The sequence below is a fragment of the Caloenas nicobarica genome, chromosome 21 (genome assembly GCF_036013445.1).
Source record: "Caloenas nicobarica isolate bCalNic1 chromosome 21, bCalNic1.hap1, whole genome shotgun sequence".
Taxonomy (NCBI): domain Eukaryota; kingdom Metazoa; phylum Chordata; class Aves; order Columbiformes; family Columbidae; genus Caloenas; species Caloenas nicobarica.
Window position 1 is genome coordinate 4,596,399 of NC_088265.1, and position 14,377 is coordinate 4,610,775.

Below are 14,377 nucleotides of genomic sequence, written 5' to 3' on the forward strand. Positions count from 1 at the left end.
AAGATCCTGTTCCCTTGCAAGACCTGGACTTTGCTTTGTCCCATCCAGCCCAGAATATTTCATTACGAGACGTTATCCTTGATCTCCTGATCATACTTGCAGCACTGCAAACTGTAGGAGTACTTTACTGTGTTTCCTGAGAAAGGGAGAGAAGGAGGTGCTGGACTGCACCCACCCACTTTCTCCTTCCATCAAAAATATGCCGGTGGGCACAGGCTGCCTGGGACAGGAGGAAGATGCCTTCTGAATTTGTCCCCATCCACAGCTCAGTGGTGTCCTACACAAGCACAGCTCGAGGCTGGATAGGCCTGGCTCAATCCAGGCAGCTGTGGGACACTGGCAAGGATGGAGTTTTCACCAGTTGTCCCACTGAGTTTGCTGCAAAAGAGACAAGAAGGAACAAGAATTCAGTAGAGACTGTGCCCTGCTGCCTGGGTACAGAGGTCCTGACTCTGAGGAAAGCCGGCCAAAGACTTCCACCCTCTTTGAGCTGAACAAGATTTCTCAGTTTCCTCTAATTTATTTTGGTCTCTACCGCCTAAAACTTGGCCCATCCTATTTCTGTGTTTGCTGCGCTCCCACCCTGAGCCCCTCACTGTAACACCCAAATCAGTCCCAGAGACAACCCTGTCCCAGTGCACTGTCTCTCCACCCTCTCTTCTTTTCCTTTGGCAAGCAGCCTCCACCACCAGTCCCGTTTTAACCCCTCCACGACCTTCCCTTACTCACCCCTCCTTCTCCCTGTGTCCATCCTCCACCATTCTTTCTCCTGACATCCCCCCACGTTCTCCTTTCCCAGGTCCCCCTGTCCCTTCCCTGCCACCCCAGCTCCCCCATCTCTTCCTCCCTGCCTGCTGTCTCTCCCTCCTGCTCTAGCACTTCATCTCATCTTGGCCATCCCCTCCGTGCAGAGGTCGTTCAGGCAGAAACAATAAGACACCACTTAGTCAACATCTTGAGTATAAGGGCAGCACCTCCCGACGTCAGCATCCTGCCATCTCTCACACGTCTCCACACCACTAACTCCAAGATCCCAGGGGTACGAGAGAAGGAGCAGCTGATGGCAGTGGCCCAAATGCCAGGCTGACAACAGGTGTGTTAGTGGGTCTGGAGTCCCACAGAAATGGTCATGAGTTCCTTTGGACAAAAGCCTACCTAGAGCTCAGGCTCTGCCCCACTGAACAGCGTTGAGCAGTTGCGACATGAGATTAAAAAGGCTTTGACATGCATACAGTCGTGGGGTGGCAATGGCAGGCCTCGACCTTTTTGCTTTTTAGGAATGCCGATAAGTTTGCCATTTCTCACATTTCACGTGTGACCTCTCCCTGCACCTCATTTCAGCACTAGACAAGATCTGAGAGCGTGTCCTGGTCAGCAGGCCAGCAGCACCGCAGCGTGGGACAGGAGGCAGGCACAGAGCCAAGAGGCAGCTGCAGATGAGGGCAGACAGCGTTGTATGCTCCTTCCCAGCCCTCAGCATTCAACGGGCTGGTGGGGCCAGGGGAGGGCTGGGACTTGGCCGCTGCTCCAAGCAGCATCACTAGAGCAAAGCAGAATATTCCGGGTGTAACTTTGAGGTTTGTTTTCTTCCAGGTCCCTTCAAGCCTTGCGATCACTTGTTTGAGAGCTGGATCATCCGCCTGGGAGTCTGGGTCATCGTTCTGGTCTCGGTGCTCTGCAACGGGCTGGTCATCCTGGCTGTGTTTGCCTCTCCCAGCTACCTCTCTCCAGTTAAGTTCATCATCGGCTCCATCGCTGGTGCCAACATGCTGACCGGCATTTACTGCAGCATGCTGGCCCTCGTTGACGCCCTGACCTACGGCCACTTTGCCAAATACGGGGCCAGATGGGAGACAGGCGCAGGCTGCAGAGTGACGGGGTTCCTGTCGGTGTTCGCCTCCGAGGCTGCCATCTTCCTGCTGACGCTGGCTGCCGTGCAGTGCAGCATCTCGGTCTCCTGTGTGCGGGGCTATGGGAAGTCACCCTCCTTAGGCAAGGTCAAGGCTGCTGCCTTTTGCTGCCTGTTGCTGTCATCCATGGCTGCCGTCCTGCCTCTCTTCTCCGTTGGGGAATATGGAGCATCCCCTCTCTGCCTCCCATATCCCACTCCAGATGGGAAACCGGCCACCCTGGGCTTCACCGTGGCCTTGGTGATGACAAACATGCTCTGCTTCCTGACTATCACAGGCACCTACATCCGACTCTACTGCAACCTGCTGAAGGGCGAGTTCAGCGCTGTCTGGGACTGTGCCATGGTCAAGCACGTGGCCTGGCTGATCTTCACCAACTGCCTCCTCTACTGCCCAGTGGCCTTCCTCGCCTTCTCCTCCACACTCAACCTCTTCCTCATCACCCCAGAGGTCATCAAATCCGTGCTCCTTGTGGTCCTGCCGCTGCCCGCCTGCCTGAACCCCTTGCTCTACCTGTTCTTCAACCCCCACTTCAGAGATGACCTGCGCCTGCTGAGGCAGAAAGGCCAGGACAAAGGGAGCTACCCCCAGTCCTGCGGGGCCGATGACATGGAGGAAAGCTCCTATGACTCCACTCAGGCTCTGGTGAGCTTCTCCGACATCAACCACATGTTCGAGACACCCGATTCCCTGGGAGTGCACCCCATCCTTGACAGCTACAGCTTCCCCTCCATGACACTCGTCCCCTGCCAGCAAAGGGTGAGCACCATGGGGAAGGAGAGGGTCTTTTCTGAGCATTGTCCCTGCCTCAGTGACAGTGAGGTGCTGATCCCTTCAGAGAGCCGAGATCTGGCCAGCAGCAGCCTCCGGATAACCTTCTTCCCCTCCCCGCCCACACCACCCTACACATCTCACTTATAAACCTCCTCCGAGCAGCCGTGCCGACAGCCCCGCACCACACACTGAGGACCAGCCCCAGTGCTGGGTGGCCAGCAAGGTGACAGCAGGCTGCTCCATGTAAAGCACCAGTACAACCTGTCTACCCTCACCCCCCATCGCATCTGCCTGGGCAACAGGCACTGCTCCGCCAGCTGCCGCTCTCCTGGAAGGGCTCTGACTGAGCTCCAGACACTCAGGGCTGGCCATGGGAGGAGATAAACCCCCTGTGAGTGTTTCTCCTGCTAGGGACTGCCTGGAGGAGAACCCACCAGCCCAGGAGATGGGTCAGGGAGACCCTTCTCCTTGTCATCCCGCAGCATCACAAGCCAGGAGGAGCCTGCAGCAAAGCCAAGCATGTCTTCTCAAGGCAGAGACATCTTAGCAAGCGAAAGTCTTTGCTTTGTGGCAGAAACACATGGAAATGGCCAACTGCAATGACGTGGCCACCCATAGGGACCTCAGGCTTTATCCTCCAGGGTTCTCTGCAGGTCCCACAGACCCCTGGAAATAGGTTTGTGTCAGCCCCATGCCATCAACTGGAAGAGCAGAAGTGGGTTAAAAGCAGCGTATCCATGTGTTCACCTGTGGTTTGGACCACCTCTGTTTTGGGAGGCTCCACTTCACCCTCGTGGGTTGGGTAGGACCCCCACCTCCAGCCGACACCAGGAGCTGGGGACGCCCGGCCCATCTTTCAGTCTGACCCACAGTGTCTAACAAGGGGTCTCCGAACACCAAGGCAGCCAAATCCAAACACGTCCCCAGAGAAACCTGTGTGCTTTGCCTGAGGTCACTGGGCAGCACCTGGCCAAGGCACCCCAGGGGACACTGGGCTCCCGCCACCCCCGCGGCTGCAGCGCACCCAGGGCACCCCTGTCTGTGGGCACCTGGCTCCTGGTCAGGAGCAGTGAAACGGGGTCTGACTCCCCTACTGCCGGCAAACCTCATTCCTGGAAAGGCTGTTGGTTCTTAGGTACGTGTGCCCTCCACAGAACAGGCATTTTGGGGACTGCGTTTGCCCTTGTAGAAGGAGGGAACAGAAATCCGCCTTGTGGGATGATGGCACCAGGAGGACACAGGCCGCTGGGAAGAGTCTCAAATTCACTCCCTGCAGCTCAGGGATCTCCCAAATCCATCCCCTCCATCACAAACCCTCCCACTGCCGCCCAGCGCAGCAGGGAGCCCCGTGGTCAGAGCTCAGGCCCTGGGCAAAGCTTTGGTTCTGCTGATGTTACTGCAGCTGTATGTCACTCATTCTTGTGAGATAATAAATGAGCCCCGTTGCTGACCAGTGGCTGCCTCCCGACCTCTTGCATGTGAAAAACACCTTGTTGGTTGATTCGGTGGTCGGCTGCTGGCCTCTCCCAGCCAAGCTGGGCTGTGGTGGCTTGGATGGTGTCTGTATTCCCTGAGTGGGGACTGGGAAATTGCACAGTGTCCACATGAGGTGGCACCATCCTCCCCACTCTTCTTCTTCGGAAAGGAGAGTCAAACCGCCCACCTTTACGCAGCAGAATTACACTACCAGTGTCCCTCTCCAGACCCTGTGGGCCAGACCCACCTGGTTGCACCCCATGATCTGCTGCTCGGTTGTCTGGGTTCATGAGCAAGACAGAGTCTGGTGCAGAAAAGTTTAAGGACCTCATAGAACAGAGTCTCTTGTGCAAAGACAGACTCCCCAGCAAGAGCCTTGCTCTGCTTCCCTTGTCTGCACAGGAGCCCTGTAGTCTTATTTCAAGAAGGAAAACCTGAGAGATGAGCAGGAAATCAGAGGAATGAGATTCAAAGATTAGAGGATGGGAACCCCGAACTCCAAAGCTATGCTACACACTTCAGGTGGGAACTATGAAAAAACATGTCCTGTTGTGATACTTGAATCCCGATCCAGACTTCTGATATCCTACAGATACTCAAAATCAGTTCTGATGCTCAGCTCATTAAAAACAATGAGACATTTTCCTCCGTTTCCTAAGGGCTGCCCATGTGCACATGACTGGCAAAGACTCATACCTAGTTTGATTTGCAGGAATAAAATGCTTCTTCAGAAGTGGGATTATACATCTCCAGCAATAACCCAAATTCCTCAGCATGTATCCTAACACCATAAGGAAATACCTAATTGTAAGAAACCCCAAAATAAACCCCACTGACATTGACACAATGAGCATCATTACAAGACACAGACTAATAGCAACACCCTCTTGCCTGAAATCCCGCGCACTGCACTACTGCCAGGACTATTCATGCCACACTAGCAGGCATTAAGGTACCCAGATGAACACTTGACAAACAGCTGTCCCCAATGGATGGAGCACATACACTCTCATAGCAGGGATGAGACCTGTTCCGTCTGCTTCCCTGAGGCCACGAGAAGCCCCTCAGAGCCCATTTAGAGCAAATGCCCCCTGAAGCCCTCTGAGCTGCCGTCCTTGCAAGAGTACTAAGAGGAGAGAGTATAGACACAGAGCGTGTTCTGTCCTGATCCACAGAGGTGCCTGAGAAACAGTGAGAGCTTATGGATCTGCAGAGATGCAGGAAACAGAAACCAGCATCCTCCCCTGTGTTATCACAGGCCGTAAATTTGGAGCCTGAACTACCTGTCAAATGCTCATTAAAAAGTGCCTTTCATCACACCTCTGACAGTGTACATATGGCTTTCCACCCAACAATTATGAAAAACGAAAGTAAAAGCAACACTACACCATCCCATCTTGCTTCTTAGCAGCTGGTTTGGCCCTTCCCAGTGCCAGGCTGACCACCTTCAGGCAGCTCAGCGACAGAGGCAGCACAACCAGCCTGGACTACCCTGTCCATGGGCACTCAGGAGTCAGCTTGAGCTCTGTAAACCACTGCTGGCCAACCAACAGACTTGTGAAATGGCTTCAGTAAGCCCAGAATAGAGGGAAGTTCTTGCTCCCCACCCTCCACCAGCATGAACTCATAAGGCTGCTCTTCTGCCTCCAGCACTAACCTGTGGCAGTGAGACACCACCCAGTCTGGATATCTCCCCTCCAGATGATCCTCTTCAGGGTCACAGGCCTCCCAATAGCAACCAGAGGTCCTTGAGGCATCATGAGCTCTTCCCATTGGAGAAAGGGCTCCCTTGGATTCCAGCCTTTGCAAGGGGATGTGTGCAACTAAGGGGGTGAGAGAGAAGTTTAAGTCTGGACCCCTTCCCTGCAACGCGATTGCTCCTGGTTGGAAGAGGTCTGGATGCCAAAGAGCCCCAGACAGCAGCCAGGGAGTTGCACCTCATGGTCGGACAAGTGGAGCTGGTCTGTGAGTCCCAACGCAATGAGGCTGCGGTTCGGTCAGTGTGATAGAGGGGCGGCAATGCCCCCGTGCAGCCGGTGGTGCTGGGCTCCTCTGACACACCAGAGCTTTCCAGGAGCTGCTGGTGGCACAATCTACACCCTGAGTGAGCAAGAGCACACAGAAGTGGTGGTACACGTTGGAAGGGGGGAGGACAGGGCCACCCTGTGTCGTGGGTTACATTTTGGCTGATGTGGCGTATTCCAGGTAGAGGCCCTCTGGGTGGCTGGATGACATGTGGAGCTGCTCTGGAAGCCATTGTCAGGGCTGGGCACCTTTGAGGTTTCCCCTGCACGTCAGCAAGGCACTGCCAGGACACCCTGAAGGGGAGAGACAGCATGTTTCAGGAAGAATTTTGGCCCTGAGGGACCCGGAAGCATTGTCTAACAGGACAATGTGGAGACAGTTTGTAGGCACTCTCAGATGCCAATGTTTTACTTGTCCAGCCCTCACGGCTGTAGATGTGCAACTCCTCTGGGAAGAAAAAAAAAAAAAAAAAAAAAAAGCCAGTGAAGCAAGCACCCTACAGTATTATTTTTTCAATCTCATTGTTTCTTCCACCAACATTGTGATTTCTGGAAGCCTGGGCCATGATGCGGAATGCCTGGGATGGCAGCACAGCCGCAGCCATGGGAATGCAAATGATGAGAAGCGAGCTCTGCATGGGATTGCAGTATCTGGTACCGGCCTCCTTGCAGGCCAGAGAAAACCAGAGACATTTTAGAGAACGCAAGCTCCTCTTTGAGACAGAGATAGACCACATGTCAGATCTGGCAGATGACCTCAGCAGACTCAGGTTATACCCTGAGCTACCAAAGGGTTAATGTCTTCTCCCTCCTCTGTAGTTACACAAAACCATATTCGCATTTCCAGACTATCTCTTCCAAACATGCCCCAAGAACCATTACTGTTCAAGACCTGATTGACAACTTCCAGGCTATCTCATTTGCACCAAGTTTGCTGGTTTGAGCTTCTAGAAGCAAAAACAAGGCATTTAATCTCAACTTTTTGTCTGTGAATATGTTCTTAGCTATAATTCCTGCTGGGATCTTTTTCCTCCCATCCAGACCCAATATTGCTCCATACGGACACTGTGCTCCCAGCCCTGGATCCCCACGCACCTCCTTCCATCACAGACCCCAGGAAGGGGATGCTGGCTGGTGCAGGCACAGACAGTCCAGAGCAGGAGCATCAGGAGGACCAAACATATCAGCTTTCATTCTCAACGTAAAAGACATTGTGATCTTCAATCTCCACTGGCCATGGTGTAGGTTTCCCTTGTATTTGCTGCATCCTATGGTCTCTGTCAGAGTTTCGGAATGGAGCAAAGATGGGCAGACTGGCATAGAAAAAGGTGAGATCTGACGGATGACCTTTCATTCATGCAGTGTATGTCACCTACGTTGAACCACTGCTAATATCGTATCATGTCATAACTCCAGGAAGGGAAACAAGGTGTGCTCTAGACAGTCATATTGGTGTCCAAAACATGGAGAGTAATGAGACATCTTTTCCTCGTAAAGAATCAAACATGCTGTTTCATTACTCATTACAGTTTCCATCACCCAAAAACAAAAGGGCTGAAATGCCAGGCGGCCAAAGTACTTCTTTTGACAGCATAAAGCAACTGCTCATTCATTTATGACTATCATCACAAATGCACTGTGACAATCAGGACAATCAGAATCTACTTTCTACTTATTCTTTTTCAAAGTGTTCTGAAATAAAATAAAATATAAAATAAAAGGCAAGACCCACCGGGCGATATAGGAGATGCACTCTTCACAAGGAATAAAGCACTGTGTTTGAAGGTAATAACTGACACCACATCAAAGACAACAACCTAAAACCAGAGAGGACTGGCCAACCAGTCAGCATCACACATAAATTTTATAAGATCTATTTCTTTAAACTTATTAGCTGATTTTCCTGAAGTGTAAATCAAGTTGACAGCAAAGCCATCTACAAACTAAACACGCATTTTCTCCTCTCCCTGACGGCAGCATTTTCTCTGCTTGGGGTGAGATTGGATTCTCTGAGGTCTTGTCTCCCTTCCTTATCCAGCAGCCTGGAACAGCCTTAGAGACAAAGAGAACTTCTAGCCTGTAGGACATGACCCGTGGTCCTGATTCTCCCATTTTCCAGCCCAGGGACACCCTTATGCACCACAACACGCTCCCAGGCTGCACGTCCAGGTTTTTGCATCCCATTGCAGAGGAACAGGAGGCAAACAGGGGAGATGCACAGTCGGTCTCATCCTGATATAACACTTGACCAGAATCACGGGGGAGTCCTGTTGTTTGCGTATAACCAAACACCCTTTTTTAAACTTATTACTATAACTTTCCCAGCCAAGACGTAGAAGAGAGCAAAGGAACAGGAACTTTGGGAGCAGAGGCAAAAACTAGCTCCTCCTCTCAAAAACATCATCCTACATCCATGTTTACACCGCAGCGTGTGGTAAGAACCGAAGCTGAATTGCTGCCAGTCTAGGGATAAAATCCAGCAGCTGCTCCACACCACCTAGGAAATGTTCGAGGTTAATTCTGACCAACAATAACAACAAAAGCCTAGTTTCATTATGGATTATTTCCTGAACCAGGGGAAGAGAGGAGGATGGAGCCAGACGAGTTGTTTTAGTGGTAGTGATAATTTTTCCTAACATGAGGTATTCAGGAAACTACAACCTTCAGCAACACAGCTAAAGTGACCCTAATCCTCAGGGGAAAAGCGGATGCAAAGTTGGGTCCCAACTTTTCACTGAGGCTAAAGGGGTGCCCAAAAGGAGTCCTTGCTCCCACACAGTGCGTCACAGCCAGGCTCTGCCCCTCCTTTGCTGCCCCACAATAACGGAGCCAGTTAACAAGCAGAAAAACAATTGTACCAAAAATTCTGCAGTTGTTTTAGCTCCAAGCCCTCAGGGAAGAAGCCTTTTATGCTTTTAATTTTTTGTTTTTCTCCTGCATTTTTTGCCAATTGAATCAATCAGTTAAAATAACTCGATTATTTTTCTCTTCCACCTCCTCCAAGCCATCTCTTCTTTTCCTTCTTCTCCCACTCTCACATTTAGATTTTTATTTTTCCTTTCTCTATTTTTTTTCAAACTTCTGGTTTGGAAAAGTTACATAACCAGAGCTTCACATTTTCTTTTGCCACCACATTGAAGACATTTGAGGAACGTAGTGAAGTGAGTTTCACCCTGGACACACACATGTTCAGTTATATTAGGGGCAAAGGGAAAAAAGACAAGAAGACAAAGCAGCTTCCCGTCCAGTTTCTATGGTTTGGCTGGCATTTCTCTGCCTTGCCGTGACTGCCTGGTTGTTCAAATCCTTCACCCGTCTCCATCTCTCTATCTCCACTTCACTGCACCACTTTTTCTCTTCCTGTTCCATCTCAATATTGTTTCTGTTAACGGATTCTTGTTACATACATCTCTCCATCCCCCTGAAGCTGCTAAATTAATGTATCCTATGAGTAAGTTATAAAAGACGTACCCATCATTAACCAATTGACATGATCCATGCTTTCTGACCACCTGCAAAATGAGGGGATATTTTTCAAGTTTTAGATCCTTCTGCACAGCAACAGGGAGACAGAAGATTAAGTGATACATTGTTTAGAAGCAGGGTGCTTAGCTTATATTTAACTAATAATTAATAGATGTATTGTAAGGAAGAAACTAATCCATTATAAGTAACTTCATCAATTATTTCTTAGTATATATTGTACGTTAAAAATTTCTAAAAATTGTAATTATTATGTAATAGCTGTGTGAATATAAGCAACGCAAGAGCGTCCAGTCGTGGGAGCACTTGTGGAGGATGATCCCCAGAGCTCTCCAGTGCTGTCAATAAAGAATGCCGCTTAACAGTATAATTAACTCTGCTGTGAAGTTTATTTCTCCTTTTCACCCCCGTGAAAAAATAAAATAAAAGAAAACAGAAATAAAACTGTGCTGCAGATCTGAAGCTACCAGGTGTAAGCCGAATGAGCAAAGCTGTGAAGAACCCAACACTCCGTTTTGACAAACGCTGGTGAATAAGGAACATCCCAGAGCCCCTGAGGCTTGTGGGGGACAAGGGTCTTGATCTGACTGTGAGGTCTGTCTTGCAGGTCCCTTCTGAGACAGCAGCGCTGCTGGAACAGCTGAGGAGATCTGTGCCATGAGGACACCCAGGGCAGCAGCAATGACGGGGAAATGCTGACGAGGCTGCACCTTGGCCAAGGTGAAGAGAACTTGCGATTCCCAGGGGAGCACGTGCCCGTCACTTGCAGTGGTGACCGTTCTGTGTCTGAAGCACAATGCTGGTCCTTTGGCTCTTACTCCCTCCACGCAATGGGCACCCGGAGCCCTCATCTGCCCTCCAGACCTCCACCGAGCCAGTGCATTGAGGTTCAGATTTTTGGAGAGCCCCTTCTCCCTCAGGTTTACCTGAAAATCCCGGTTCCAAAGAACAGCAAAACACAAAGGTGATAAGCCCTGCCTGGATATCTGGTGAGCTAAGAGGGACCGTTAGCTCCTGTTCGAGTGTTTCAGAAGAGATACCTGGGTCTTTCCAGCCACTGTCACAGATGCACACACACAAAGAGTTTATATATATGGGTCTTAGGACACTGATTCCGGGCAGATCCTTTCCTTGGAGTAAACTTGGAGCTGCTCTGCCCTCGCGTGGTGTGTGGACACTTGTGCAGCGACACATCTCGCTGCACCTTTATGGCTGTCACTATATCACATCCTTACAACTTATCACTCTATCGCCTCATCAGTGGCTGTAGAAGATGCTGTACTCATTTGCACATGGGCACATGGACCATTTTGAAAGTACCTGACAGATCACGTCCAACAAATATCTGAATGACACCTTGGAGACACACACCATTATGAAGATGAGCATAAGATATCATTGGATGCTTTTTAAAGCGCTCCTCACGTCACACTCGGGAGATATTTCTTACAATATTTTGACAACACTCTCCAACTCTGGAACTTTGATATCCAAAAGCCATTTTTAATTGACTCCAAGACCTCATCTAAGGGACAGAGCCAAGAAGAATTTCAGAAATCATTCAAAGCCCCAGCCCAGGAACCATTCTGTGACTCCTGTGAAAGCCGGAAAAAATTCTGAATGGCAGATCTAGCACACCAGAAACCACAGCCAAAGGCAATTTTGTAAATATATAGATCTAAGGCCTCGCCAAAGCAATTTATCAAATGTCTCAGTGATCCCGTTGCAGGGACATTTAGAAAATGCCCATAGGGCATTACTGATGAAACAATTGTGCTAATCATCAAGGCAGTTGTGAAGCTGCCCTAGAGTCAAACCATATGGATTTACTGTGAACGTCTTGGTGATCCTAAAACTGCCCCAAATAACACCATGTAGAAGCCATTTTGGAAGTGATCTGTAATGTCAAAGCATATCCATAAACACCCCATTAAAAGGAACATGAAAAAAAAAAAAATCCCGCAAAACATCCAGTATTAAAAATCTTTTGTGTGATTTTTGGAAGCATTCTCCTGGGGGTCTTTTGAAGGGATTTATACAATGATGTCTCAATTTTTTATGGTCTTATTTACAATGGCTCCTTTGTGGGGATTTGGGCTTACTCTTGATAGCTCCTTGGCAGTATTTTTGGTCTCTTCAGCATGTTTTCACAATAGCTCCGTGATGGAGGTGGGGTATTTTTACAAGAGGCATTTCATAGATTTTTTTCAGACAGTTTACATAATAGTTATGTAATAGTGTCTTGGGGGAGGATCAGAGATTTGAATTAAACTTTCTGACTGATGTTGGATTTGCGACTATTAATATTTTCCCTGTTAAGTCTACATTCATTGGACCACAACCTCCATTTTGTGCTGTGCAGAGCAAAGAGAAGACAATCATAATCACAGGATTTTCACTGCTGACTCCAGTTGCAGAGGAAGGGCCAGAACAGCCCCACTGCAGACAGCCGAAGATAACACCACCCTGCAGTTCATGGAGGAAAAAAATGGAATCTGTTATGAATCTTCCCATGCTTACAGCCTGCAACACTCCCAAACTGATCGTCTGTGAGTCCCTGCCAGCAGTCAGTCCCCTACAGAAAAACATGTCAGCAAAGGAAGATGAGCAGGGCAGCCCTAGAAGAAAGACAGCCCTGATGGGTCAGGTGCAACTTCTCTTGGAGATGCCTTGATCATGACCCAGTAAAGCAGCCAAGGCCCTTCCTGTGATGCATCTTGTTGCTAATCTGAAACTGGCAATTTCCTGGGCAATAATTCTGGGGCAAACCAGATCTGATTTGCAGCGTGAGTGGCAGCGTGACAGCAGTTTTCCCAGCATGGCTTGTGCAGCAGACACTGAGCCGGGAGGTACTGCAGCTCTGGTGGGCCAAGCCAGTGCATCTGCTGGGTAACTGCTTCACTGATGTCCCAGCACGGGGATGGGAGAACATTTGAGTCACCATAAGTGTTGTGTTTTGGTCAGGCCCTTCTGCAGAGCAGCCCTGGGGCACAAGGAGCCAGGCTCTGGCTGCCCTGGACAGGTCTGCCACACGTGACGTTCAGTACCACCTAGCCCAAAAGTCACGCCACGCAGACCACGAGCACTACTTCAGTGTCAGACCTCATCCCACCACATCCCAAACACCTCTTCAAATACACCACAACGCAGGTGGCTCCACCACTTACTGGGCTGGCACTGTCCCAGTGGCAAGAGGCCTCTAAGTTTGAGCCAGCCTGAGGGAGCAACCAAAAAGAAAGCCTGGAGGAGACTGAGGGCAGAGCTCATGGGGCTGCAGCTTCAGCAGGGGAGCAGGAGGGGCAGGGCTGAGCTCTTCTCTCTGGGACAGTGACAGAACCCAGGGAATGGCAGGAAGATGTGCCAGGGGAGGGGCAGCTGGACATGAGGAAAAGGTTCTTCACCCAGAGGTGCTGGACACTGGAACAGGCTCCCCAGGGAGCTGTCCCGGCCCCAACCTGACAGTGTTCAAGAAGAGACTGGACAACGTCCTCAGACACACGGTGTGACCTGTGGGGTGTCCTGTGCAGGGACAGAAGTTGGACTCGATGATCCTTGTGGGTCCCTCCCAACTCAGGACATTCTATGATTCTGTGATTCTATGATAAGGTTCTCCCAAGTTTCTCCCTTGTACCATACAAGCTGGGACCTTTTTATGCAAGCCCAGAGGACACTCCAAGGACAGAACAAGTCCTGTCAAGTCAAGTCAAGGAATTCAGCTCTGTGGACATTAAGATAGACTCAAATCACAGATTCGATCAGAGGTCTGGAGACCTCTGGAAGTCTCTGGTCCCACCCCACTGAAAGCACAGGCAACACCAACATTGCGTTAGGTTCCTCGGGGCCTTGTCCAGGTACCCTCTGGGTGTCTTTGAGAGCACAGTGCATTCTTACAGCGTGTTCTAGATAACATCATCATTGTGTGGTAGAACCACATTCTCACAGACAGGGATGACATGTTCATTTCCCAAACCTCTGCTCTACGAATATTCGCTTATTATGAAACAGTGCTACTGTGTTAAGTTTATTTGTACGTTATTTCTGAATCCTATGATGAACCTTGGTCTTGTTTACACCTTTACAAAGTTGATGGTTTTTGTTTTCTCTATTTTAATTCCTTTTTCCTATTTTAAAATACTTATTTAAAAGGAAAAAATATTAAGAACGTTAATGTGGAGAGCAACTCAATACATCTGTCAACATTCACAACAATGTGTATCTATTTCATAAACATACAGTGTAACACCACTTTCTGTGCAGTATTTTTCATCCTTTGTGATCGTAGAATCATAAAATGGTTTGAGTTGAAAGGGACCTCAAAGATAATCTAGTTCCAACCCCCCTGCCATGGGCAGGGACACCTTCCACTAGACCAAGTTGCTCAGAGCCCCATCCAAACTGGCCTTGAACACTTCCAGGGCTATAAAGTTTAATTTGAATATGCAATTCTTACTGTGGCTACCTTAGTTTTCCTCGAATGTTAAATAATATCTTGAAAAAAAAATAAAAGGAGTAACAGGTTTTTTAAAACAGGTCTTCAATACTTTCAGAGATTTAATGGATATCTTTGCAAAATCAACATCAGGTGGATGCAGAGACTGATCCAATGTGTCTGTTGGGAAATGAGAACCACATAGCGTGAAGGTAAAGCACTGCGCAGGCATATGCTGACTTTATCTCCATTACTCCAGGCTGCATCTCTCATGGGCTGAT

General features: G+C 49.4%; 1 protein-coding gene across 1 annotated transcript in view; it reads left to right on the forward strand.

Moving 5' to 3' along the window:
* The window catches only part of LGR6 (leucine rich repeat containing G protein-coupled receptor 6), a 113,677-nt gene extending 110,668 nt beyond the window's left edge, over nt 1-3,009 (forward strand). Inside the window, exon 18 of the mRNA XM_065649457.1 lies at nt 1,594-3,009. Within this exon, the coding sequence (XP_065505529.1) occupies nt 1,594-2,831 (1,238 nt within the window). The 3' untranslated portion in view covers nt 2,832-3,009. The remainder of the gene's footprint in view (nt 1-1,593) is intronic.
* Nucleotides 3,010-14,377: the final 11,368 nt, after the last annotated feature.